Raw genomic sequence first — 23,392 nt, 5'->3', positions numbered from 1 at the left:
AACCCTATATTTCATTTAAATATCAGAAATGTACTAGAGTATATTGAACATTGATATATTGTTATTGTTATGATGTTAACAAATATAAATGAACCATGAACGCTGATTTTATTTTATTTTTATTTGGTGCGATATAACCATTATATGGAAACCTGATATGGCTTCCAGCGAGCGGGGTGCTGATATTACACGGCGATGAATTTCATATTCCATTTAAAGACATTCAGAAACATCAGTGCCAGAGGGGAAATTTGAGTGCACAGTTTGGTGATTGTTAAATCAGTACACTGCGTCCATTCAGTCAGCATGCCCGAAGTCCTGAACGATGTAAACGGCTAAACCGCTCCTTTGGAAATATGGAGATCATCGGCCAGTTTTGTTTGAATGATAGCATTATATATATATACACACACAAAATATTTAAATAAATATATATTTAACAATAACTAGTTGGTTAGAAAGTTGGTATGCCGTTCATTTAGAAAACCAGGTCAACTTTACACTGTCTACAAATATTTTTGCATTATACTCAATAGAGGTGTAGCAATTACTTGCACGTTTTAAAAATTCGTACACGTGTATTATAGAAATGTTTCGAAGAGAGAGTTTGAATAACATGTTGAATTTTCCATATAAGGGAAACTACGTTAGGACTTAGGTTAAGATTCGATTCAATTTCATTATCAGTATTTCCATAACTTGTTTGTGTGCGAGTGGAGAATATTTTCTTTTAATTTCTTGACTGCATTGGAGATGTGTTGTACTTCTGTCATTCCGTTCAATTCGATCGTGTGGATTCAATTTTGGGAATTTCTTATTTCCTAGTGTTCTTCATTACTAAATTGATGATGTTTATAATTGCGATGAAGAAAGTCATATATTTCAATGAGATGTTAATCGCAGGCTAAACGTTTGTGTATTAAGTTGTTGAAAGGAATATTAGGGTACTACCCCAGCTTAATGTTCCTAATGAGATTTCTTAAGACCGTTATAAATTAAAAAAATATGACTGCAGTGTAACATTTTTCTGAAAGTAATGTGATTGTTCTGAATCTGATTCATGAATTGGAATATTAGAATATTCTTGTTGTTGTGTCTGATAATATTGAATCGAAGAGAGTTTTTATTGAAAAAGCAATACTTTCTTGTGGATTTACAGAATATGGTGCGGCATGAATTTAATTTGTGGAGTAGAATTCTCTTTAAAATTATTTCATGAGAGGTTATACTTCATTGTGCAGGTCCAGACGATTGTTGTGTATTAATAAAAGTTGTCGGATTGCTTAATTGTGGATTACAGATTTTTATTCTCTTTATAATGTATGTATATATATATATATATATACACACACACACACACACACACACATACAATGTGCGATAGTGAAATTTTGCTGCAAACGTGGTAAAAATTTTACAGATGCATTTCAATTGTTTAATCAAGAATACAGGGAGGACTGTATGAGCCGATCGCAGTGTTATGAGTGGTTTAGCGTTTTAAAAAGTTCAGAACGTCGGCCGGTGAAGATCTCAGGCTTGGACCACCTTCCACATCAACAGACAACGCCCATCTCGAAAGAGTTTCTAGTGTGATTCTTGAAAATCGTCGTTTAACTGTCCGAGAAGTTGCTGACAAAGTGCGCATCAGCATAGGATCTTTCCATCAAATTTGGATGGCACTGACGCGACGCATCTGCAAAACATCAGATGAGGCGATTCAGTGCAAAATTCTTGCCGCGTTTCTTGACTGACGATCAGAGTTATGGCAAAACATTAGACATCCGTTGTGCCCTATCCACCCTATTCTCCAGGCGTAGCCACAGCAGACTTTTTTTCTGTTTCCCAAACTTAAAATCACTTTGAATGGACCAAACCATAGAGGAGATTCAGGAAAATACGATAAGAGAACTGAGCAGAAAGTTCGTTCCAGCATAGAAAGTGCGTTCCAGGAAGCAATTCGAACAATGCAAGAAACGTTGGGAACGAAATATCGCCGGTAGAGGGGACTACTTGCTCAAAATGTTGTAAAATGAGCAATAAAGTCTTTATAGCAGAAGTTTCGGTCTCTCTTTTTTTTAACACTCCTTTTATATACCTAACTGCCACCTCCGAATATGCACGTCCACAAACGGGTGTGAGTGTGGCGGACATCTGCCACATGACAATAGTTGTTCATATTAGCAGTTGTAAACAGTATTTTCCAAGAGAGACAGGCGAAATATCCTAGAATTAACCAGTTGTGCCAAGCGGCAGCGATTGTGCAATTATGTGCATTATGTTCCCCATAATGACTATAACATGGCAAAGATAACAATAAGTAAATTGCAGAGCCTTCGTAGTTCAGTCGGCATAGACAAAGACGGGATCGACCCCAGACTTGAGTGTTTCGTCCCCCAAAGAACAAGCAAATCGGTCCCATGAACACACGCTTCTACAGACATAGGACACTCCAGGAATAACGATCGACCGACCTATTCTGTGGGATTTCCGGTTTCGAATCGTAACAGGCCATTAGGTCTAATACGTACGTAATCCGTAACAGGCCACTAGGAATAATACGAAGAAAGAAAAAATAATAAGAAGAATTAAATTACGTCTTTTAAGGTGCTGATAGGAATTGAACATTAATCCACATATAAAACATCACATTAATATTTATGATTTGTTTTCAACCTCATTCACTTTCAACTATAGAAAGTGACGGCAAAATGCATTATGAAGGTAAACCCGCTATTTTCATATAACATGAAACTAGCGCGATTTTTACTTCGTAATAGAAATTTTGGCGACTGCAATTCGATTCGTCAAGCTGAAGGTGCATTGCTTTCGGTTGTTACTTTTTAAAGAAAATTATTGCTAGTAGCATAAAATTTTGTATTGCAGATTGCAGCAAGGAATTTGTAAAGGAAGAAAATTATTAATTTCATAAACAAACAGTATGAATTTATGAAATCAAAATTTAATATTCTTACCGAAAGTCCTTTTTGAAAAGTCGCATTGCCAAGAAAATATCTCATCATCCGAATTATAGTTGCTCCCTATCAAAACAAATGAAATTTCAACAAAGTGAAAGAAGAACATAGTTTTTAAAACTATTAGTTTTACTTTTGATTTTGATTTTCTTTAAGTTCCTATATAATTTCATTCTGTGCAATAGGCATTGGAATGAACTTTAGTTATTAACATAATAACTAAAGTTCATCTTTATTCCACACATACAACTTCAGAAAAGTAGATAAACTTATTTTACAATATCTATAATTATGGAGCCATAAATGTGTTTCTTCTTTCGAGAGGCTCACATGAGTTATTTTTACATGAGGTTTGCTTTCTCTCCAAGTCTAAACCACCATATGAACTCGCACCTCCACATTGTACTCTTTAAGCAAACCATTTCAGCAGTGATGGGAAAAGTTTCCAACGAAAAGAGAATGTGAGTGAGGATATACCCAATACAAGCCATGCTTAATTAAAGCATGAACTTATTTTTTTTTAAGTTGTACTTTTTAGGTCATAATATATACACTGTTGCAGTGGGTGCACCAAGACCATTTCTTATTATTATAATTACTGAATGGCTTCTAGACATATGGTCCACAATATATTTATATAAATATGAGTGATTTTTATACATGCTAGTACAGGGTATTCTTTGAATTTACAAAATTACAAGAACATACATGCTTCCAGGTTGGCAAATCTCTTTCCCATCAGCAGTCATTGGTTCTAATTCGAAGGTGGAATTGAATGTTTTATGAATATGTTTAAACCTATTTTAAGCTAAAGGCATAAAGTTATAGCTAGAAAATGTTCCATGTTTGAGATCTAGATCAAGGTTTTGGGATTAAGCTTCCGTAGCTTAATCGGTATAAACGATCTTAACCGGTATCTATTTACGTTACACATTGGAAATACCCCCTCTCATACATGTGGATAATATCATTTGGAAACATATCTTAATTTTGATTCCAAGTGCTTGGAATCAAAATTAAGATATATAAGATATTCCCTTGCTATTATTTGTTGTCATTATGCACTGGAAACACGTGCTCCATGATTTACATTCATCAAAGATAGCGGTACATGTGCGATTTGTTGTCATACAAATGATTCGTGTTTCATAAAGTGTGGAGTAGAGATTTAAAAGAAATAGGTGGCTAAGACGAGCTTTTGAAATGTCAGTTAGTATTAGCTAATATGTTTCTTCGATAGTGGTTTGTGAAATGCAAATGCAAGGTATTGACAGCGCCGGTTAAAAATCTTCTTCGTTTCCTTCACAAGATCTGAAACGAAAAAATTTCAAGTGAAACTTGAAAAACTTGAAGCGTTTACGGTGTGTTGTTTGTATGCGCAGCTGTAACCTAGGAAATACTTTAAAAACGTAAATATCTACGAAGCAGCTGTTACCCGGAGGTTACCGTATGATTTTCCTTTCAAGAATGTCAAAAAATGGATCACATCCATAAGCAGCATCAATCATTGTTGTCCCTTTGATCGCAGCCAGTGTTTCTCAAATTACGTTTATGCTATTGCGAAGAGGGTCTTTGCCGAGACGACCTGTCATGATTTTAATTTGAACTTTACTTGCAGTTTATCATTTTACTAAGTGAGTTATATTTATTTATTTTCAGTTTTGCAATGGTTCGGAACACAAAGCGAAGGAAAACGTTTCCGCTTATTCATTTTATAGAATGATATGAATCATATTGAGACACGATGAAGTAAAACTGAGTAGCACTGGCGGCTATTTTTATGTGAATTCCACCAACGAAGAAGACGCATAGTACATTATATAAGAGCGGGTAATGTTATCCTAGAGGAGAAAACTACTTGATATGAAATACATCAATATGATTAATCAATATCATTATTTTCTTCATTTAATTAATAAACTGCAATTAAAGATGATACTAACTTTTCTTTATTTTTTTATTCAAAATAACGGAATTTTCTCTTCCTATAACTATTTCCTTAAGTTATTGTTCTTTGCTTGATGTCTTACTTTTACCTCTTTATAATTCCCGAATTTATGACGTGATGTGAGTTAACTTTAAGATGTACCATTAACGTCTGATAGTGTAACACGTTCGAAAAGTTTGGCCAATTCAGCAGTGCAAAATAAAAACAGAAACAAATTACCGGATTGACTTTTCACCCGAATCGCAGGACTTTTTGAAAAGTCAATGGGATAATTTTTTTATCATTAACAGTTAATATTGACACTTTATTATTACCATTACTAGTAAAATATTGCTTTTCATCATTGACTACTTTGAACACAGAATAAACTGGTACAGAACATTTTTCGATCCTAATATTGTTTAGGATCGAAAAATACAACAATATACAATAAAATATAAAATACTAGGATCGATGATCCTAGTATTGTTGTATTTTGGTCAATTCACAAGTGAAATGACCAAAAGGGGAAGCATTTTGACTTTTAGGCTAACAATACTATTGTTTAATTTCAAAACTGGAGAACAGACTATTCTTTTCCCATTTTCTTTCTTCTTGATCTAGAGCAATTCGAATATTAAAGATCAACGATCATGAGCTACTGCACTGTATTCTATTATTGTGAATGGGTTTACCAAGATGAGTAGAGTACAAAAAAGGAAATATATTCACATTACATGTAGTTTTATGCAATAGTAATTATACTGAATTTGTAATATCATTTTCTTTACGTTTCTCTATTAAGGAGAAAAACAGAAGAATAAATCAGCTAACACTAACGTAAATATAATAGCATTCAGATCTGCACAAGGAAAGAAAAAGGGAGGAAACTTTTTTTTTTTACTCACCTTGCCATATGAAATTCTGTCAAATATTTCACTGATTTCATCTGGATGTCCAACTGGAACAGATACTGGATGAGATGACTTTAGAGAGTCTAGTTCCATGACATCTTGAAGTTCATTCACCACGAACTGTTGATCCTGATTAAGAATTTAGCAAAACAATTTAAGATGAGTCACTGGCATATGTATGTGATCAAGTAATGTTTAAAACCGAAAAAAAATAGGATGAACTCATAGGGTACATATCTAACATAACAGCTAGTTAATCACCCCCATACATGAACACGGAAAAGAACCGTTATAAGTAACTACCAGTCCATTTCTGCCTTGTTGTAGAAGTTAACACACATTGGAATTGATGGACTCTCTTCCTGTTGTTTAAAATGTATGTGAAAAATAGAAAGCACACCGTCCGTATATAATCAGTCCACAGTAGAGAGTTTCCGGTAATCTGGAGTATTTTACTGGTAGCTGTTCTCTTTCCAATTCTGTTTAAGATATACATGCATATCATTAATAATTTCCTACTAAAAAGTAAGATTTTCTAACATGCAGAATTACGGTTGGTGTCCAACCATAATGATGTAATCAGAGCTATGTAACAGGACATTAATCAGATTACCAGCTGACTAACTGAAAACTGCATACAGACTCTGGATAAAATAAAATTATTGATATTCAAAACCCACAGACCTGACTGATAGAAAATAAGTATCCCGCTATCTGACTTCCATCCAGCCACTCATACATGAGACACCAGCTTTATTCAAACTATAACCATCACAAAAACAAGTATAACACAATACCACCTCGGAGCAACTATACAAATCAAGAGTTAAAACACGACTTCATTTACAAGTACAGAATAACCAGCAAAGCATCAGAATACAGGACCACAGTAAGCAAACTACTTCGAGTAAAAGTATAACAGTTACTATAGAAAACCACCCAGCTTTGCTTTTGTATATCGTTCATGAATAAAAAATTAACATTCGATAAGGGAAATCTGGGGACCTATGAATAGCTGAAAAGTTCTAATGACAATTTCTCTCAGGTACCATCAGCAGATACCACGCGCTATTCCCCCCCATACCCCCCTTTCGAAAAAGAGTAATATATGCGAAACGCTACTATACAAAATCAAAAAGTGCAGTGTGAAATATTGGGACTAAAAAATAATATTATCACGTAAATTTATCAAAACCGAATGTACTCAGCATTCTGTATTTCTGCACTATTGCCAACAAATTAATAGGACACAACAAATTAATATGAAATAACAGTTAATGGTCTCCTTCCATCCAGAACTAATATTATTAAAACGAAAAAATATATATTTCACTTTTTGTAAATATAGCATTAAATGGATCCGTAAAAATACAAAATAAAGCATCATTATCATTTATGTATATTTATATAAAAATATTTACTTAGGATTTTGTACTGAATCTTTGAAGTGAACAGAAATGCAATAATAATATTTAGTTTTATATTTGTAAATATTCTGTATTTACACAACAACAACAACAACAATAATATTTTCCTTGTTTGATTCTCCTTTTTTCTGTTTACCATTTTCTATCATTTTATAGTTTTATATCATTTTATTTCATAGTCATATATGATATATTTCATATTATATAAAATTAATTTCCGATTCGCACTGATTTTATTTTTTGAAACGCTATTTGTTTACATTTTCTAAAAGAAAAAAAGGAAATATATTATGTGTCAGTTTAGGACAGCATTCTCATGCGATGATCCCATTCACTTTGACTATCACGCAATTGTTAGTTGTTCCTTGTATCCATTCCTGATTCCAATTACGGTCTGTCGGGTTTATGTTTAATTCTCCTGAGTAGGTTCCAAATTTGCTTTGTCTTGGTCATAGTATGATTATAAATATCACGCAGTCATGAAATTTGTTAAGGATTGCATTGTTAAATGCAGTTTAAGTCCACTGTAATGTCCACTGATGATGATGATGATGATGTCAGACTATGACATCATCATCATCACCAGATTTCTCCTACACATGGGAAAATACGTCTTCCTCACAGAGGTAAAATTAAGAGCAGAGCTGTTATATAACTTTGAAACCACATCCCACTTAATATCAAGTCGCTATCTGAATTGTAGTGTTTCTGTATTCAGAAGCGAAAGAAAAACTTCAATGGAAGTCTGTTTGTGTTTTCTGACACATTTCTACAATATGAGAACTGGATTAAGAATGGAATTGCTTTTTATTTATTTTTCCTAACTTAATCCAATAGGAGATAAACTAGTATTAGTTCCCGAAGTTAATATTTTCTTTTCTTATTAAAAAATATGTTACGTGGGATGTGGTTCCAAAGTTATTTACACAACTCCGCTCTTAAATTACATCTGGGAGGAAGAAGGTTTTTCCCTATCAGTAGGAGAAATCTGGTGAGTTCTGGCATCATTTAAAACTTTCCTGTAAAAATAATAAAAAACAAGTTTAACGCTTTCTTTAATTTCCACATATGTTTAAATAATGTGCTGTCAGCCACAAATGTTTATGATTCTAACTTTAATTATGAATATTCTGCTGAATTCTCGAATCATTCTTCATAGCTGCAATTAATGCGCCCCTAGCATCTCAGTTGAGAAAATGTTTTTCAATATTCGAGAAAGCTTTATAAATTCAGCTGGTGACTCAATTAAACACACACACACACACACACACACACACACACACACACACACACACACACACACACACACACACACACACACACACACACACACACACACACACACACACACACACACACACACACACACACACACACACACACACACACACACACACACACACACACACACACACACACACACACACACACACACACACACACACAAACTCCCGAGACAGGTGCCCCTAGGTTTTCTTTTCATAAATGTTTTATTCTTTTGAAATTGACCCTTTTAAGTTGACGTTATTTATCCTTTCTTACTTTCCATTCTCATTTAAGCTAATAGGCTGAATCTCTTGTTGGGATTAGATTAGACCACTTTTCCGACTAACGATATGATGTGACTGTTAATTCGATTAGACTTCATAGCATAGTCTCCGGTTTTCATTTTTATTAATATAAAATCCGATATTTTCGAGTATTTTAAAATAGCATTTTTTTCTACATAAAAAAGAATGAATCAATCTGTACTTATATGAATTAAGTATTTAGTGCTATTTGAAGATTTATTTGTTATAAGACTGCAATATATTATACAATTCGGTTAGCAATATTTTTAACTTGGATAATGCAGTTAGCAAACTTACCATACCCCAATCTGAATGTACTGCCTCTACACCAAGATATTCCACATAGCTAGCAAAGCCTTCATTGAGCCACAAATCATCCCACCATTTGGGAGTAACTAGATTACCGAACCACTAAAAGAAATAAAACATATTAATTAAATTCTGAAAACAAAAACTGTTATTGTGAGATTACAGAAAAAATATGTAAATTCTTACCTCTATTGTCTCTCTTTGTTTACAGTCTGAAGAGTGTTTCTGTTATTAGTTTTGGTGTTGCTTTTGATGATCTTGTGTTATTAGTATTACTGCCTCTACTTTGTTTTGTTTCTTTACTATTTCTCTTAAAACTTATCCTTAATATTTAGCCAAATTACCTGCATTCATATGACTTTAGAAAATAAGTATATCATTAACACAACTTATAAATAAATTTATATTAACATAGAATAATTAATATTTCATTTATCTGTAAAATATAAGTGGAAGTAAACACATTTCGTGCTAAACTTCAAAATGTTATGTGACATGATCATTAGAGACGCATCTGCTGCTGTTATATAGTTAAATTAGACAAGGGGTACCTCTAAGACCGAAGAGAACTTCTCTGTATATTAACAGATTTTGGATTCTGTTAATGTCTCTAAAATTCTTGCCTAAAGAATTTTTACTCTTTAAAGAATAGAAAAAAATCGCTTGAACGAAGCCCAAAATTCTTTATTCTTTATCATTCTGGCGATGAGAAATAAGTATCAATGTGTATTTATCAACTGAGATGGTGCGTGTCGAATCAGTCATGCTATGTATAATACAAATCAATATAAAAATTTTTCATATGGTTTTTTTGATTGGAAACAATAAAATGATCTAAATAGATAATTTCATTGTTCCCAATGAAGCAAACGATAGTCATAAATAGATTACAAAATTAAGAAATCAAATTTTATGCCTTATTTTTAACGGTATTAACAACGCCAAACGAACTATTTTATAAAGAGATGTTTTATTAACTTGCTTATATTTCGCGGAATTTCAAATCAGCATTATCAGAGCACAACACTGCATGTGTACACGACAGTCAGTAACTGACACAATACAATTGTAACGGACAAAAAAATCTAAAGTCCTATTTCGGAGATGTGATGTAGGACGGTCCGCAAGTCGCAGCAAAAAGGAATTCACAAAAGTTAAAAGCAAACACCTGAAAAAATATTAACTACTACGACAGCGACAACATACGACGTTCCGACCGCAACTTCGACGAGACCGCATGGTCGTTAATTTATCGTCGCAAGTGCTCACTTAAGAAGCCAAGAAAGCTCGTAGCTTTGGGTATAACTTTGCCGTCACACTCAAACAAATTCCGAAATTAGAAATCATGATAAAATTAGAACGGGGCATCTACCATTTTCCGTCTGCAATGGCTAATAATATGCGTTTAGATCTAGCAAGCACCCTAAACAAGGCTAAACCACCAAAACGTAATATACCACATAATGAAATAGTTACCTTTAAAAATCTGTATAAGAGTAAAAATGTTGTTATTACAAAAGTAAAAATGTTGAATTTTCCTGAGAAGGAAAATGCAACAGTTATCGTGCATCAAGAGGATTATATATATATATATATATATATATATATATATATAATGCAGGATCTCCTATGTGACGGGTCTACGTACCACATATTTCAAAGGGAAAAAACCACCAAATTATTGAAAAAAAGTGACTTCTTGGCCAAAAGATATCATAAAAAAATAAAACTAGTTCATGTTAAAGCACCCCGCATTCATGTTAAAGCACTCGATAGCATAGGTAGTTCCACTTATAACTTGCCGAACAGTTAGCCAAGTCTCTTGCCTCCCCTTATTGGCTACTCTTGTACTTTTGCCAAAAAAAAAAAAAAAAAAATCTGTCTTCAATGTTCATGGCTTGTGGTGCCATCAACATTGAATTCTGAGAAGTATCTGAATATTCTTGACGCCATGTTTCGTATTTTGTGGCGTTTCTACGAACTGATCATTGTCATTTTTATCAAGACAACGCAGCGTGTCATAAGGCTAGGCTGCTGCTGTAACTGCGTGGTTTGAGGATATGAAAGTCACCACAATTGACTGATCTCCACAGAGCCCTGATCTCAATTCTGAACATCTGTGGGATGAACTGAAACAGTCCAGAACCTCATTACATGACTCCAGGAAGAATGTTCCAAAATTCCCATTCATCGCTATCGTACGGTTGTGGAACGTTTGCCCCATATGATTACGGCAGTCATCTCAGCGAAAGGAGGTCCTAGATCTTATTTAGGTGGTCACAGTGTCTGTTTGTTCCTCGCATTATGGTGTACGTTGACATCTTTCAAGCAGCGTATATATTAATCAGAAACGGAAAAAATACAAAATGAAAGCAAATAAATAAATGCCATGAGGATTAATTTCTTAGTTGTTGCATTTTACTGAGTTTGTTTGTTTATTGATAATCCGTAATGCTATTGGCTGTTTAGTCTAAGATAATACACGGTGTATAAGTAGAAATTCAGTTCGAAAAAAAAAAAAGTTTTTTTTTCTAGCTTTAAAATATAAGTATACTTTAGTTACCAGAAATAGATAAAACTAAAAGTTGTTTTAAAGAACTGGAGAAACCCAGAGGAATGAAGAGAAAAACCGCGTGCATCTTTGTATTTAAAAGAATGAATGCTAATTTTTTGTTACTCATTTATCGGAACATTAAATAGGAGTACCGAGAAGAAAAGCACTGCAGAAAAGTAACATCTGGGAGTGAGTGAAAGACGGATATTAATAACTTAATTGCTTTCGCGTGCACTGACTCCAGACATTTTAGCAAGCTTAAAGTTAACGTTACCGGTATAGTCTGATTTGAGAACTTCATCATCATCTTCATCATCATCTTCATCATCATCAGCATCTTCTTCTTCTTCTTCTTCTTCTTCTTCTTCTTCAACCTTTTGGTTCTGTCCACTGCTGAACGAAGTTCTCCCCCATGATTTTCCACACTACTCGGTTTTCTGCCTCTCCCATCCATCTCACTCCTGCAATTTGTTCCAGTTCAACCCTTCACCTTCTTCTTGGTTTTCCTCTTTGTCTTGCTCCATCTATTGGTCTCCACTGTGTTGTTTTTCTAGTCTATCTCCCGTCACTGCATTTGACAATATGGCCTGCTCACCCCCACTTAGCCTGTTTAATGTATTTTACAATATCCATGACACCTGTTTGAGATCTTATCCAGATATTTGTCTTCCTATCTCTTAATGTCATTTTTAACATACTTCTCTCCATGCGATGTTTTGTTGTTCTCAGTTTATTGTTTAGGGCTTCTGTTAAAGTCCATGTTTCTCATCTGTATGTTAGGACAGGAAGTATGCACTGTCGAAAGCTTTCCTTTTTAGACTCATAGGGATGTCACTTCTGAATATGTCTCTCATTTTCCCAAAAGCCATCCATCCAAGGTGAATTCTTAGTTCAATCTCTTTTCTTTGGCAATCCTCAAAGGATAACAATTGGCCCAGATATACATATGAAGTAACTGGTTCTATTTCATGGTTTTCAACTTTGACAGTTCTGTGGTTTATGTATTTATTCACCATTATTTTTGTTTTTTCCCTATTTATTTTTAATCCAATTATTTTGGAGGCTTCATTTAGCTGATTTAGCCTTTCTTCCAGATTTTCAAGATTATCTGCTATTAGGACAATATCACCTGCAAATTTCAGATGATACAGTATTTCTCCATTTATTTTTATTCCTTTCGTTTCCAAATCAAGGCTTCTAAAGACTTTCTCTAGTGCAGCTATAATTTGGGAGATATGGTGTCGTCTTGCCGGATGCCTTTTTGTATTGGGAACTTTTCACTGTTTTTATATAATTTAATTACAGAAGTTGCATTATTGTAAATATGTTTTAGTGTTTCAATATATGGTGATTCAGTTCCCTGGGTTTCAAGAGCTTTTAGTGTCGCAGATGTTTCAACTGAATCAAATGCTTTTTCGTAGTCTATATAGGCCAGACATAAGGGTTTATTGTATTCAATTGATTTTTCAATGAGCTGTCATAATGTGTGAATATGGTCCAAAGTATTGTAATTCTTTCTAAATCCAGCTTGTTCACAGGATTGCATTCCCTCTAGTTTAGATTTTATTCTATTATTTATAATTTTTTTGAAGACTATATATATAGTGGGGAGTAGGCTGATTTGTCTTTACTTTTTAATTTCTTCCTTATTGCCCTTTTTAAATATTAATATTAGAAATGAATTGTTCCAATTTTTTGGAAGTTTTCTCTGTTTTAAGCATTTATGAAAGAGTTTAGTCAGCTGTTTGATGACAGGGCTTCCTCGCAGTTTTAAGAAGTCAACCATAATTCCATCTTCTCCTGGGGCCTTTCCATTCTTCATTTTCCGCAGTGCCATTTCTACTACACCTTGTAACATCTCAGGGGCATCGCGTTCCTCTTCACTCGAGTTATCCATAGATGATTCTTGGATGTCTCGGTCTTTGTCTTCATAGAGTTCAGTATAAAATTCCTGAATTCTTTTGATTATTGCATCTCTATTTTGTATAAGTTAATTTTTTCCTATTACAGCAGTTATTTCCTTTGTTCTAACTGATAATGTTAGTCTTTGGACCTTCATATTACTATTGTTTTTATTGTTTCTTTAATTTTCCTAGTATTATACGATCTAATTTCATTTTTCATCCTTTTACGTATATTTGTACAAATTTCGGCATATTCTATTTTATTGGTATCATTTAAATCTCTTTTCGTATCTCTTCTTTTCTTCATCAGATCTAAGGTTTTCTGACAGGAAACCTTAGATCTGATGTTTCCTCTCTTTGGTAACTTTTTTTACACCTCCTATTCCTAGTGCACAATTCAAGATAGATTTTGTTAAGATTTCATTAGCATCATCGATGGTAGTAGCTGTGTTTAACTTTTTTAGTTAATTTTTGAGTGATTCTCTATAATAGCCTTTATTGTGGTAGAGGTTTTGAAGATTCACTAAATTGGACATTTTTCTTATGAGCTTATTTCGTTCCCAGTTTTTGTTGAACCAGTACTTTTGCCTATACGTTTGCTCGTACTAGTCTGTGGTCACTTCCTGTATTAAATCTATTAAGCACTTCGGTAATATTTATTATATATCTTCTGTTGGAGAGGATGAATTCTATTTAATTGTAAGTTTGTCCATTTGGGCTTCTCCAAGTCCATTTTCGGTTGATTTTCTTCTTGAAAAAGCTATTCATAATAAAGAGATTATTTTCTTCTGCGAATTCAATAAGTCTTTCTCCTTTTTCATTCCTCTATCCGAATCCAAATTTACCAATGGAGTTCAGATGGTCATCTCTGCTTCCAATCTTGGCATTAAAATCACCCACGATCTGAGCACAATATTCTATAATTTGGACGTTTTTTCATTTCGCTATACTATAAATTAAAGATGCCAAGAAATTATACTCTTGGTTTTTTCATTCTTTATCAAAGAGTAAGCAAACAAGGTTTGCATGTGAAGTCACTTCGTGACTGGGATTCTTGTATATAGAGGCTGATGACTTCACATCAATTGCCTTAGTATCCCATAATGCAAAGCCCATATCCTTACGGACTTGTAATGTTATACATTACGGGACGGGCCACTACTCAGACCCATTTCGACCTTTATTGAGGTGAAAGAGTAAAGCGGTGAGTAGTAAGTATAGGGGTGAAAGAGAGAGAGAGAGAGAGAGAGCCTGATAGTATTAGGAGAAAGAAAAGACAGGTAGATGGATAGTCTGAGAGATAGAGAAAAGGCCTCAGCTCTTTCATATCATCAAATAACCAGAGGCTAACATTTTCCGAACACTTTAATAATTTGCAATCTATACCAGAAGGCGAACCTTAATATCTGGTATGTCCACCTTTGATTACCTCCTGCACCCTTTGAGGGAAGCTTTCCACCAATGTTCACCAGAAATCAGGTTGAATTTTTCTCCATTCCTCCATGAAAACAGCACTGAATACAGCGACAGATCAAGAACGTGCTGTTCTGGCCAGCAATCGCCGCTCCAGTTCATTCCATAGGTGTTCGATGGGGTTGAGGTCAGTACTCTGTGCATTCCAAGTCAGTCGTTTAACACCCATCTCTTCATTCCATAACAGTTGCAGCTTTGTTGTATGAGGCATTCACTTCTTGATAGTAACACGGATCCGTTCCATAAAAATTTCACAGTGTAGGCAACACCTGATTATCCAGAATATCAAGGTGTGAGCTGATTTCATGGAACCACGGACAACAACCTGTGGTCCCACTCCAAAAAACTCCTCCATCAAACATTACTGTGGATACAACATACTGCGATAAAAAGTGTTCATCGGCTGCCTCTACACCTACACCGTGCATCAGACTGGAAACAGGTGACCTTGATTCATCACTCCAGAGTACCGTTTTCTACTGGCCAATTGTCCAGTTCACACGCTCTTTGCACTAGGCCACACGAGCCGCTTTGTGTTCATCTTGTGTGCCACTGCTCTTCTGTGGAAACAAAGTAAATGGAGTTCTTTTCGTACAGTGTTAGTGTCGATTGTAGCTGAGTTTTGCGTGCTATCCGTTTTAGCAACTTCCTGTCGCTGTCAGTCATTTTCGGCGATCATCTTGGGTGTTTTCCTGCACTAGTGATGCAAAACGTCTCCATTTGATGATTGCATCCTACAGGATGATCTCTTTGAACGGCAATGGGATGCATGAATATGCCACCAATGTGACAGCCCACGAAGACACCTCTCTCGAAGTCACTGAGTCACGTCGTGTGCGATACCACCTAAATTCGACTGCTACGATGAAATACTGCTTCCTACTATCTGTACATTAGTTTTTATGTTATTAGCCAACCTGAAACGTTCCACAACAGGGGTGTCCGGACAATTCTTGGTAGACAGTGTAAATAATAAACAACCAAAGGATCAATTGCAACTAAATCGAGAAGATGCTGATATCCAGGTAGTTAGCCTTATCGGAGTTAACTTTCTTGGCCTGGGATTGCTCTCCAGTCATCCCTGGAATTGACTATAAGACCACATTGAATTAAGAGGATGGAGCTATTTAAAAAACATCTCATAACATGGGATGTTTTTTAAATAGACAGAATAATTTTATCGCCCTCTGGTGAACATTAAATAATGTGGGTGGTATACACCATCTAGTCAAAAATTTGATATCTCCTAAAATGCTTCTTTCTAAATATAAAAATCGTCTGACTGAACAAACAAATTTCCACAATACAATATTATAAAGCATTTGGATGTCATATTGCTGATTTTCAAATCCATATTCCTTCACATCCTTCCATACATGGTATTTTAATTCATTAATTATTAAAATCAAAATTCTCTTCCCATTGCTGACAAGTGGTGGACACTGCAAAAAAAATAACCTGTTCTGCTGCAAGTAATGCAATACCCATCTCATTATAATTTGTTCCAAATACGCAGCACAAGAGGGCAGCTGTTGAATGCATGTTCTACTATTTCCAATCGGTAACAGATGTCAAAGATTGGATCTCCGATGATAAAGCACCTCCATTTGATGGTATTCATTGGAAGGCGACGATATGCAATTCTCCAGGCAAGATCTCTTCTGTTAAGGTATGATTATAACGTCAATAAATTATGAAACAAAGTGTTGTTGTTGTCATAACCGAACTGTGGAAGTTCGCGGTGAATGATATTAACGATTTCTTTATACCAAATTTTACTTTTTTTTTTTTAAATCGAAAGAATGTCTATACCAAAGTGTTGTAGCAGGCTTAGAGTTAAACACAGAGTGTTGTAGTATTCAGGAACAATCTCAGTTTTTGGACCTTTATAATAATTTACTTCAAACAGGGGAAGGTGAAAACCAGGTAGTACAGGAGAAGGTCTGCAATAATTTCTGGATTTTTGTAGCTGTGTTGCTTAAATAGCAGAATTCTAAGACCGGAAGCCAATATCCTCCATGCTTCTTTGATAGTAGAAGAAATTCCTTTTTAGCCTATTGGTATCGGTGGGACCAAAAATAGCATTGCCGTACCATATAATTGCTTTTCTTAGGCTTCTGTGACGTATGTAATATTTATAATTTAAATTTTATTTATATAGGTTATTATTTAGGTTTCGAGTACTATGGTTTAGAAGAAAAGGAAAGTGGCCATATTTTCCAGTCTTCTAAATTTTCAAAGTTCTTGAACTGGAAATATTGGGTAAGTGGAGAAGAAGAATTCCAAGTATAATGAGAGATTCTCTTTTAGGGATTAGTGCAAAAGGAATGCCTCCAAGATCCTACTTCCCCAAAACTTTTAATTTTGTCTTGTCAACATTAGTAGTCAATCAACTGATTTTGCTGAATATTTCAAAAATACCAAAAATGATATGTACGGAATCATTATTCTTTAAAGTGTCCACTACATAATCGGCATATGCTAATACCTTAATTCCCTTCATAACTGTTATTCCTAGCACAGCACGTGTCAACTTCTTGTAAGAAAGGTTCAAGAACCAATGCAAAGGGTAATGGACGAAGATGGCAACCTTGATTGACTCCTTTTCAAAATTTGAGAGGGTGTGACTGGAGCCCATTAGCTAGGAAGCAGGTAGTTGAATTGGCATATGTTCATTTGATAACAGATCGCAGCTTTTTATCTACATCAGTTTCCTAGAGGATCATCATCAAATTCCTAATATATACGATCAAGAGATGTACAGGATATGATAGTACTACATGAAAAATTTACATAATTACTAACTTCCTATCTACAATTTTCCTCCAAATCACTCTGTTACCAATCAGGACTCCGATATTATCAGGTCTTATATTTCTGTCTTCCAAGTCGCTTTTTACACTATCAATCCACCTATATCTTGGTATTCCTCTGGGTTTTTTTCATGCCAACCTGGCAGAGAACACTTGTTTAGATGGAGAATGTGGAACGAAAAGGGATTCCAGACATTATCAAATGCTTGGGTAAGATCTATTGATAGATTTGCCATCGACTACTTTCTCGTATTAACTAAGCGGATTAGGTCACGTAGCAGAAACAGATTAAATTCCACTGCTCAGCATGGAAACCTAAACGCCTGTGTGCTTTAAATAATATATCTGATTCCCACTTTGAGCTTGTTATTGATAATACGGAAAATATCCTGTATTCAGTATTATATAGAGAAATAAGTCTCCAGCTGCTAATTAAGGTTTGATCTCATTGAAGTTTTGGAAAGAGGACAGTATGTCTTGCTACAAATTCATTTGGCATGTGTTCTGACGAGAAGAAATAATTAAATAGTATAACTAGAACAGGAAGAATAAAATCCCAGGCTTGGGGTAAAGTTATATACCTAGACTATCAGGTCCTGGGGATTTTCTTGTCTGGCATTATTTGTAGGCTGTGGTCACTTCAGATGCTGTAATAGGTCTGTGAAGGCTATCTTGGATATGAACAGGAAAGCCATTAATGTTCCAAGAGTTATACTTTCCAATGGTACTATTCTCTTCAAACAGATTTTTGTAATTTGTATGAGGTTTCTGCGGTTTAGCAGTTCATAAGAAAGATTCCGGTAATTGGAACACATGTTTATTAAGCTAAATGAAAATAAAAAACAAACCCGACAAGTTTCGTAAGTCGTTTGACTTACATCTTCAGAGGTCAAAGGTAACTAAACGTTGAAACACAAGAAATGAGAAATTACTCGAAATAATTCATTATATACAGTCTGGCCGTCTAACTGTTATTAAATTGATTATCCGAATGTAGATTCAGTGCAATGCTAAGTTTGAACAATGCTGGATGCTGCCACGTTCTGTTGTTCACGTTCACATTGTCCGCGGTCTGACTTGCAGGGCCGCATTTAAACTTTTGGAGGTCCGAGGCGCAACATCATTATGAGGCCTCAAAAATAAGCGTTTTTTTAATTTATTGAAAATAAAAGTCAACATTTCCATAATAACTCATTTTAATAACACAATACAACATTGATATACATATATTTGCATTTTAAAAAAGTATAAAAATAAATTTGTTCAAATTTAAATAAAAAAAATTAATGACTAAAAGTTTTTTTTCTAGCTTTGGTTTTATCAAATATATCTATAATGTCATCATAATTAATCGAGTTCATTACATCTGATTCAAAGCATAATAACGATAGGTCACTTGTTTTATTTTGGTGCAAAATAAAATAAATTCTTAAATAATTTTTTATTCTTTTCAACGGTAAAAACGAGCGTTCGGCACTTGCATTTGAAATAGGCATCGTCAAAAATATATTTTTTAAATTATTTCTACATTCGGAAAAGTAGACCTTAACCTTTCATTTATAAATTTGTACATATTTTTAATTCAAGAATTTTCTTCCTTAATCATTATTAAAAATTGCTTAAGTTCATCAATAAATTTTTCTGAGTCAATATCAGTCCGAAAAGTTTGTAAAATTTTATTAATATTAGTCTTGTGTTTGTCTTGATCTATATCTTTCTACAAAAAATTGCCAAACATATCTGTCTAAATAGCTCTTTTCTCTTTCTTTAATTTCCAAAATTAGTTTATCGCAAATGACATTAAAAGTATTAACAATGAAATTTTCTTTCCCATGTAATATAATCTCATCGTTAGATTGTAAAACTTCTATTTAACAATCTAACATAAAACGATTGTAAAACAGATAAAATAAGAATAATAAATTAATTGAAAAATATATTATTACCGACTGCAACAACTACTTTAACCATATAATTAGGTATATACACTTGTATACAGTATACTGAGTTATAAATACTAGCCAAATAACGGTAACTAAACTATCAGTTTAATTACAGTTATTTGGAATTTCCTTTACTGCTCTACGATATTTGACCCTTTTTGGTGCACAATTTATTTATTGGGTCTCTTCCCAAAAATAAATATGAATTTCACATGTATACAATAAATATTAATATTAAACAAATCTTGGTAACATTAAACCACCAACGTTGAAAGTCATTTTATATAAATAAATGACTAACTCATATCGATGAATTATAAATAATTATGCAACTTCTACGATACTTTATATTTAATATTAAATTTTCTAAACAGTTTAAAATCTTTTAATGTAATTCTAAATATATATATTATTTACACTTTTAAATATTCCATGTAATTGAATCATAATTAATTTAAAGAAAGATGTAATTAAAATCTTTCTGTGAAAGATTCAATTGTAGTCTTGACTATTGATTTTGAGAACGTTGATTCTGTTTGACAAGCATCATAGTTGCTATAAAAATTCTGAATACCAAAAAAAATATTAAAAGATATGGTAATAATTTAATATATCGATAAAAGGTGTTTTTTTTTTTTTAAAAAAAAGAATTTAAATGCAATCAAATGAAGCTTGCTAATCAAGGTAAAAATAGGAACTTCATCTTATAAAGTTCAGATATTCTCACTAAAAATAAAAATTTTGAATTTACAGTAACACAAATCGTAGCAAAAATCGTCATATTTATGGAATTACATTGATTTAAATATAAATATGAAACGTTTCAGTTCGCAGTAACATGCATGGCATGCCTCCCTGGTTGACAGAATGGTTAACGTATCTGATTGCCAACCACCCAACTTTAGGTGAAAGGTAAATTTTATCGCTTAGTGCAAGACCACTTTACTTACTGGAGACCTAGGATTCACAAAAAAAGCACACACACACACACACACACATATATATATATATATATATATATATATAGGAAGAGTATAGTAATAAACAGTGAAGTATCTGAAATACTGGGAATTACAGGTACAAATTGCCACACATAATTGAAACAAAAATGTTGTATTTTTAAGTTGTTCTAATTGACACGCTATTGTTTATTTTCTGATTTATCCCGGCAAACGGACTGACTTTGGATATTATCATTAGGAACGTTTGAAAAAGGAACATGACTAGACAACGCAGTTGTACGTGATCATTATTAATGATCACTATTAATGATCACGTACAACGCAGTTGTACGTGATCATTTATAGGAGATGTCTCTCTTATGCTCCTCTAGACGTTGTTCAATAGATTTGTTGGTTTGTCCAAAATAAGGGATATTGCAATCGCACCATACCTTATATACACCTGGATATTTTAGGTTGTGATGAATAGCTTTTGGATGGCTGATCAGAGAACTGGTTTTTGGAAGTGTGGTGAAGAAAGTCCTGATGTTGTATTTTTTAAAGACCTTAGCCAGTTTGTTAGAGACTGTGCTGATGTAGGGAATGAAGAGGTTAACCTTTAAAATTAATAGTTTCTGTGGTGCACTGCCTAGAAGGATCCAAAAGAAATTTCTTAATCGTTTTTTCGGAGTATCCAATTTGTTTAAAGATAAGAGAGAGGTGATTTCTTTCTTTCTGGAGTTCATCTGGTTCATTCAAAAGAAAGCGTGCACTGTGTCCTAAGGATAGATATAGTTCCAAGCTTCTGCGGTGGGAAATGATGAGAATGATTATGTAGATATCTATTGGTATGAGTGGGTTTTCTGTATATAGAGATTTTTAATCTTTCAGAGTATCGTGTAATCATTACATCCAGGAATGGTAAGGAGTTATTTTGTTTTAGATCAGCAGTAAATTTTATATTAGGATGTTGTTTGTTAAGATGATGAAGAAACTCCATGAGAGATGTACGTCTGTGACTCCATATAATGAAAATATCATCAAAATAACGTTTTCAAAGTTTTGGTTTAAATGAGAAGGAAGATATTGCTTTCGTTTCAAAATCTTCTAGGAAAATGTCAGCTAGAACAGGGAAAATTGGTTGCCCATTGCCAGGCCATGTTTTTGTTGGTAAATAGAATTCCGATATCGAAAGTAACCAGAATGAATGCAATGTTTTAATAAAGCAAACATTTTTTTTTTGGATAATTTTTCCTTTAGTAATGAAAGTGCCTCCTCTATAGGAACGTTAGTAAATAAAGAGATAATGTCAAAACTTGCTAAAAATGAAAATGGAAATATCTTTGATATGAGAAACAAAATCTTTGGTGTTTTTGATAAACGATGAGGATTTATTGGAGAAACACTTCAGGTGCTTTTCTAGATATTTTGAAAGATTGTAAGTAGGTGAATCAATTCCTTCCACGAATGGGAAAAGAGGGGTTTTTTCCTTATGTATCTTGGGAACTCCATAGATGCGTGGTATAAGAGGATGTAGTGAGCGTAAAGAAAGGCGAACATTATCAGGGAAGTTCATTCTTTAACAAGTTGTTTGTACGGTTTTGTAATTCTCTTGTAGCATCTTCCTGAAGAATTGAATAAGTCATGTTGTCTTCGAGTAATTGAAGGATTTTGCTGTCATAATCCTCAGAGTTGAGGACTACCGTGGAATTGCCTTTATCTGCAGGTAAAATAACAATGTTATTATTCTTTTTAAGTTTTAGTAGGGCTTGTCTTTCAGCAGGAGAAATATTATCTGTTGGAGGTTTAGCATTATTGATAATGAAAATCGATTCAATACGGAGAAGTTCGCTAAATGATTAGGAATGAGCGAACTTCCTTTTTCTATTTTTGTAAGAAGATATTCTTTAGGGATAAATTTTGGTGAGGGAATGAAATTGAGACCAGAAGGTGTGGTGAAGAAACTGTTCTTCACCATACTTCCAAAAATCCGTTCTCTGATCAACCATCCAAAACCTATTCATCACAACCTAAAATATCCAGGTTTATATAAATTATGGTGCGATTGCAATATCCCTTGGACAAACCAAAAAATCTATTGAAAACGTCTAGAGGAGCATAAGAGAGACATCTCCTATAAAAGATCACGTGCAACTGCATTATCCAGTCATGTTCTTTTTTCAAACATTCCTAATGATAATCTCCAAAGTCACTCCGTTTGCTGGGATAAATCAGAAAATATTTTTCGCTCTGGTGATGAGTTCGAGAGGAAAATTGTAGAATCAAGAGAAATCATCCTGAATCCTGAACACTTAAACAGCAATTTGAGTTATAACATCCCAGATTGCCATACTGCAGTTATTCAATATTGGCGTTCACGAGAGAGCTTGCACGTTTACACGCAATAAACAGTAGCGCACCAGTTAGAACAACTCAAAAATACAACGTTTTTGTTTCAATTATGTGTGGCAATTTTTACCTGTAATTCCCAGTCTTTTAGATACTCCAATGTTTATTACTATACACTTCCTTTAATGAATACCTGATGAAGGTTGTTATAATCCGAAATTAGTTGTATTATTCTCATTAAAACTTTTTAAGTTATCACGGTTTAAGTCATTAATTCTTTTTTAAAATGTATCAA

The 23,392-nt window shown here is 33.8% G+C and overlaps 1 protein-coding gene across 1 annotated transcript in view; it reads right to left on the bottom strand.

The window, feature by feature from the left end:
* superdeath (Suppressor of ER stress-induced death) overlaps positions 1 to 23,392 on the bottom strand; it is a 503,396-nt gene that overhangs the window by 279,863 nt on the left and 200,141 nt on the right. The window contains exons 6-8 of the mRNA XM_090396917.1: positions 9,109 to 9,222; positions 5,808 to 5,942; positions 2,973 to 3,038 (exon numbers count right to left, since the gene is read on the bottom strand). Coding sequence (XP_090253043.1) covers positions 2,973 to 3,038; positions 5,808 to 5,942; positions 9,109 to 9,222 — 315 coding nt within the window. The remainder of the gene's footprint in view (positions 1 to 2,972; positions 3,039 to 5,807; positions 5,943 to 9,108; positions 9,223 to 23,392) is intronic.

The sequence above is a fragment of the Typopeltis vanoorti genome, chromosome 8 (genome assembly GCF_054136105.1).
Source record: "Typopeltis vanoorti isolate ZY-2024b chromosome 8, IOZ_Tvanoo_1.0, whole genome shotgun sequence".
NCBI classification, from domain to species: domain Eukaryota; kingdom Metazoa; phylum Arthropoda; class Arachnida; order Uropygi; family Thelyphonidae; genus Typopeltis; species Typopeltis vanoorti.
This window is presented reverse-complemented; position numbering and strand designations above follow the sequence as displayed.